The sequence below is a fragment of the Corvus cornix genome, chromosome 2 (assembly GCF_000738735.6).
Source record: "Corvus cornix cornix isolate S_Up_H32 chromosome 2, ASM73873v5, whole genome shotgun sequence".
In the NCBI taxonomy this organism is placed as follows: domain Eukaryota; kingdom Metazoa; phylum Chordata; class Aves; order Passeriformes; family Corvidae; genus Corvus; species Corvus cornix.
The window spans coordinates 21,277,698-21,283,173 of record NC_046333.1 but is presented as its reverse complement, the minus strand read 5'-3'; the positions used below and the strand labels follow the sequence as shown (position 1 = coordinate 21,283,173).

Sequence of the window (5,476 nt, the reverse complement as noted above, 5' to 3'; positions counted from 1 at the left end):
ACACGAAAAGTGATCAAATTACTGTTTCTGCACTGATGGCATTGTGAAAAACGAGGTTCACTCTTTTTGAAATTTTAAGAAAAATTTAATAAAAGGGACAATTAGGAGACAGCAGCAAAAAGGGTGTTACGGCCGGGTGCTTTGGCAGAGATCCAAAGGCACAACTCTACATCCAAAAGATCGTCTTTAAAAGTGCATCGCTCATTTCATATGCATCACCATCATGCATAATTCATTTATTCTTTGGAGTTGCTAAGTATCATCCCATCAGTCTTATCTTCCTCCTTTGGCTCCATTTAGTCTGGTTTCGGGTTTTTCTTCTGATTAGATTCTCCAAGAATGTGAAGATTTTCTCTGCCTATCTTTTCTAAATTGACTACATAAACAATAGACATTCTATATCATGTATTACATTACAGAACCTAGGTAAAGTTTTCCTAACATTAAGGAACATGAAAAAAAAGCCAACATCACAATACATTCATAACAATTATTTAACATGAGAAAAGCCAACATCACAATACATTTATAACAGGCATTAGTCCTAAGTGCAAGGTGCTCTAGAGCAGCACCTCACGAGGGATAGGAAGACCCGCCAAGCCCGCCTCTATGCTTTCTGCCATTTCCTCCATCATAACCCAGCGTGTCTTCTTGGTGGCACTTCCGATGTGAGGAGTTATGATAACATTCTTCAGTTTTAAAAAGGGGTGATCCCTGGGAGAAGAAATGCTCAGCTAGTCACTCACAGCACATTCATCTCTTATTTCATCACCTGCAGGCAGCCAGGGAAATACGTAAAATAATAATTAAAACAAAACCTAATTGCATGACCCAAGCATATTCAGAGGAGTTCAAAGTGCTGCCTAGCTTGGTGGGGCTTTATGCAACAAATCCTCCAAATGAGTAAGTGTGAATTTTATTGGGCTGGGATAGAAGGATTAGGAACATGGTTTCAGCAGGACTAGAGCACATACCTCATGTAGTCCTACTAACAAAATTACACAACTTCTCACATGCTCACAAAATTTTACTCAGTTTGCACATCACACATACACCCTTTTATGTTTAACTTAAATACATGTCCTACCTTGGCAAAGGTTCAGGATATGTCACATCCAGAGCGGCTGCCCTAATAACTTTGTTTTGAAGGGCTTCCACCAAAGCATCCTGATCCACTACCAGACCTGGGTTACAGTAAGAAGGATATGTTTATTTTCACGTTCCCTACTGTCCTCTCAGCATTCTTTTGGGCACAGTGGTCAGGCAGACAGCAGGGCAGGCCATGGTTGCAGTGCAGAAGCAGCAGCAGAGTGTGGTGGAGTGGGAGGGGGACTCTTGGGTACGTGCATCAGGGAATTAGCAGCATGAAACAGAGTGCCAGGCTTCCAAGTAGGCTGTGCCACCCTAATGTATGTTAGCAGCAACACTGCATTAAATAAATAAAAGGCTTAAGTAGGAGATATATAAATACATATGGGCTTCTAACACTCCAAGCTCACTAAAATTTCAGAGACCTACTTTCTCATGATTATGGGAACACTTAAATGTTTTACTGAGCTATGACCATGGGCGTCTAAATAAACTAGTAATCAGAAAATTTACGGAAAATTTCAGAGGGACAGAGTCTATATTAGAGGTTTTCCCAGGACTTGTCATGCCAGCAAACCTTAATGTAGTTTTGTTTATTCTGCACCTTACCTCTGCTGATATTAATAAGAATAGCAGTGGGTTTCATCAGCTCCAGCTCCCTCTTCCCAATCAGTTTGCGTGTCTGTGGAGTTAGGTTCACAGCCAGCAACACAAAATCTGACTGCTGGAGCAAATCATCTATCTTCTTACAGTAAACAGCTCCAATGGCACTTTCTTCTTCCTTTTTTCTGAGGGGAAAATCCCAAAATTAAACTGCAGTAGCAAGAAACAAAGGAAAGACCAATTCACCAGTAGAGAAAATGTTTCTTTATTGTTATCTTCATGTTTAGTGCAAAGTAGTGAGCTGGTTGTCTGAAACTCAGTAAAGACAAAGGTCAAGCTATTTCCCACAATTCCAAGTGAACTGTACACAAAGGTGCAGCACTACACCTGTGGGGATGGAAAGTAAAAAATGGGTATCACATAAATGCACTGAATAAATTATAAACCAAATGCATTTCTGTCACAATTTCTGCTTATAATGGGGATTCTTTTGCTACCCAAAAGCAAGACTGATGTCTTGTGAAAATTCAGTAATTTAAGTAAGTCACGTGAAAATTACAGAGGAAACACACAAGACAGGGCAGGCATTAAATCTTTCCAAATCTATGTCAGCAACAGCCTGATTGCTCTGTGCATCAGTGCTGACTCACTGAAACCACGCGCTGCAGGACCTGCTAGTGCACTCAATCTGTATCAGGATGAGGTTGCCTGGCTCTCATCAAATTGCCACCAAAGAAAAGAATGGAATGGGCCTGATGGGAGCACAGGGGCACCCAGCACGTACACCTCACCTAGAAGACAGCAAACAAACTGGCAAGTCTGGCCCTTTATTGTCACATGGCTTTGGAAGGGTGAGATGTCTCTGCCTGAATCCCTGCCTCACCTAAGTCACAGGAGTTAAGTCCTCCCAGTTTTCTCCTTTCCTCAGTCCATTGCAATGTCACCACCATGACAGGAAGAACTCGGGAGCCCCAGCTAACGGCAAGAACAGTGAGATATATCTCTCCCATTCCTTCCTGACTTTCTTTCTGTATAAATTGGGAAATTATTGACCATCTTGAAACAACTTTGCCACTTAAAATAAAGAGCACTGTAAAAAGTGAAAGCACAGTGAAAAGTACAAATAACACATAAAAGCAGTGTCAAAATAGAGTTGCCTTGGAGCTGCAACCAGCTTTACCTCTGATTTCTGTTGTGGTACAAAATCTTCATTTCAAAGGCTTTGGCTCTTTCAGCCACTTTGTAACCAATGGTGCCCATTCCCACGATCCCGAGGGTCGCTCCAGAAACCTCAACCCCCAACCAGTCAGCCGGGAAATACTCTGTGTCGGGGGAGACTGCCATCTCATGGCCTTGGAAGAGGAAAAGAAGAATTATGTCATGTAAGGGATATTCCAGTATCTGGTTACTTTTCCTCCCTCTACTTTTTATCGATGGACAAGGCGGAAGCACAGGAGCAGTAATACATTGTCATTGTGTTTCTGGACAAGAAGTGAGTAATGCTGCACTGCACGCATGGCTGCTGACACTGATTTCTTGCTCAGGAGAGAAACATACCCAGAGTCTCTTTGGCAGGCAAGCAGGCAAGGAAGGTAAGGCCAAAGCAGCAAGCAAGCAGCAGTAAGGCCATCCAGTTCCCAGCTACCTAGCAGGTACACCAAGGCTGGCAGGGAAAAGAAACACAGAGCATGGTGGGCAGATTTCTGGACAGCCTGTTCATAATGAGTCAGATACATGGCAACTTGGCAAAGACAGGCTTCAAGCCTCCTTGAAAATACATTCTTTTAGTCCCCTTTTATTATAACTTGAAAAGCAAGACTGAAATGAACAAGTACAATGAATAAGTGGCTGTGGGCTAAGGGAGAAGAGGCCTGAATTTAGGGCTGTCCAAAGAAGAAAAAGCTCCACCTTGCCAATATGCTGGTTTGGAAGTTGAATGCAAGGTATTGTCAACAAGGTAGATTTATCTTAACTTCTTCCTTTTCCCCTATTTTCCATAGTTATAGTTTTAAGCTAACTTTTGCATCAGCACACATTTTCTGCATGTTTTGAAGTCACCTTTTCTATGAAAAGACTAAGACCATTTCAGTTATTACCTTCCACAAGTCTCCTGGAAGATGCCAGCATCAAAGCCATCCCTAAGTCTGCAGTGTCAGTGGAAACAATAAACGGAGTATTGGCCACCTTCACACCATAGCTGGAGAGGAGTTTCAGGTCCAAGTGATCTATTCCCACTCCAGAACTTGCAACTACCTTCAAGTTAGGCAAGCTCTGGAGAAGCTCTTCATCAATAGCTGGTTTGTGATACCACATATAGATAGCTCTGATCTTTTTGCTGAGAAATGTCTTGTTTTCAAGATATTCTTTCATGGTGATGAGATGAAAACGTTTCTTCAGAAATCCAACATGGTCTTCATATACTCCATACCTCTCTCCTATACAGTCAACTAGCACATAAGGCAGTTCCTGACCCTCCATATCCTACAAAAGCAAAGAGAACCAAAGAACATGGTCTGAAGTGATCCATTATACCTTTTTTTCTAAAAGCCAGAAATTGATTGGCTCAATTACACGCTGTTTTCCCACTTGATGAAAGATAACCACTCCCACATGCAGAACTTTTTTGGGTTCTCCCAGTGTTATTCAGAAGGATGTTCAATTTCTATATAATCTTGTTAATAAGAAATGAAAACATAATTTCTGGCATACCAACTATGCTAACACTTAAACAAATGAGTGACCAGATGTTACCCCTTTTCAGCATTCAATATTCAACATTGAAAGCCAAAGTCTTGATAATTTAAGAATGTGGCCATATGAGCGGAAGGGTATCTTTTAGGACCAGAAGTTCTGCCACTTCTGCAACTATATTAAGCAATTATCATTGATGAGGTTATCTCAGCAAAAATCTCATTTAATGTAACAGAGCTATAATTTGTCAACTACGAACTTTGAAGTTACCCATGAACATAAATTTACCCTTTCTTTGGTCTCCTTCAGTGCTTTGCCAACTCTTCGCTCTGCTGACACTGCAAAGAGCCAAGGCTGTGATCTCGGGTTAGAGCCGTCGCTCAGCCCGAGGCAATGCACCCGCACCGCTCCCGCACCGCCGGCCCGGCTCCCCCTTCTCTCCCCCGACCGCCCCCGGAGCGCGGTGTCCCGGGGAGTCCTCCCTGCCCAGGGCGGGCTGAGCCCTGGCTGGAGGCGTTTGCCGCTGTGCAAGCCGGCCTACGCCTGGGACTAAAGATAGGAGGGAGCTGGAGCGGCGGCCGCAGGACTCTGTCCGGCCCTGAAGGGCGGCTGGGAACGGGCGAGATGCCTCCCGCTCCCAGCCCGAGCGGTGCCCGCAAGACCGCGGGAGCCCCCGTGTCCCGCCCACCCGGTGCTACCCACGGTGCCACTCCTCCGTGGGGCTCGGGGGCCTCGAGGCCGAGCCCTGTCCCCGCCCGGCAGAGGCGGTCCCGCGGTGCCGCTCGCACTCACCTCACCGCGCCGGCCGCCCCAGCCGTGCCGCGGGGCGGAGCGAGACCGGCCGCCGAGGAGGGCACTGCCCGGCCGCCCGCACCCCGCCCGGGCCGGCCGCGGGGTCAGTGGGGAGCGGAGGCGGTGCCAGGGCACCCCAATCCCTCGGGGAGCCGAGAGAGAGCAACGGGAACTCACGTGTGATTGTGTGTTTTTGTGGAAGTGTTTCTGTGCTGTTCGTGGTTTCAGTTCAATCGGGATTTTGCGTTAATGTCCTGCATGCTGTTTTTTCCATACTGTCTTTGAAGACTGGACGTGGCCT

The 5,476-nt window shown here is 45.4% G+C and overlaps 1 protein-coding gene across 3 annotated transcripts; it reads right to left on the bottom strand.

The window, feature by feature from the left end:
• Window positions 1-211: 211 nt before the first annotated feature.
• Window positions 212-5,244, bottom strand: LOC104688866 (probable 2-ketogluconate reductase). Of its 3 annotated transcripts, none has more exons than XM_039550069.1 (6): window positions 5,176-5,244; window positions 3,789-4,173; window positions 2,873-3,044; window positions 1,699-1,877; window positions 1,088-1,184; window positions 212-714 (listed from the first exon to the last, which is right to left on the bottom strand). In XM_039550069.1, the coding sequence occupies exons 2-6, from the start codon at window positions 4,168-4,170 to the stop codon at window positions 561-563; spliced, it is 984 nt and encodes a 327-aa protein (XP_039406003.1). In that variant the 5' UTR covers window positions 4,171-4,173; window positions 5,176-5,244; the 3' UTR covers window positions 212-560. The 3 variants fall into 3 exon arrangements, with proteins under 3 accessions (XP_039406003.1, XP_010396862.1, XP_039406004.1); XM_010398560.3 differs by lacking the exon at window positions 5,176-5,244 and adding an exon at window positions 4,672-5,119; XM_039550070.1 differs by lacking the exon at window positions 5,176-5,244 and adding an exon at window positions 4,672-5,120 and having other exon boundaries at window positions 683-772.
• Window positions 5,245-5,476: the final 232 nt, after the last annotated feature.

Excerpts from the sequence above, each read along its gene's own strand:
- LOC104688866 (XM_039550069.1), bottom strand. The coding sequence starts at position 4,170 with ATGGAGGGTCAGGAACTGCCTTATGTGCTAGTTGACTGTATAGGAGAG. Across the intron at positions 3,045-3,788 it reads TTCCAGGAGACTTGTGGAAG|GCCATGAGATGGCAGTCTCC; the intron begins GTAATAACTGAA and ends TCCTCTTCCAAG. Across the intron at positions 715-1,087 it reads TATCCTGAACCTTTGCCAAG|GGATCACCCCTTTTTAAAAC; the intron begins GTAGGACATGTA and ends TTCTTCTCCCAG.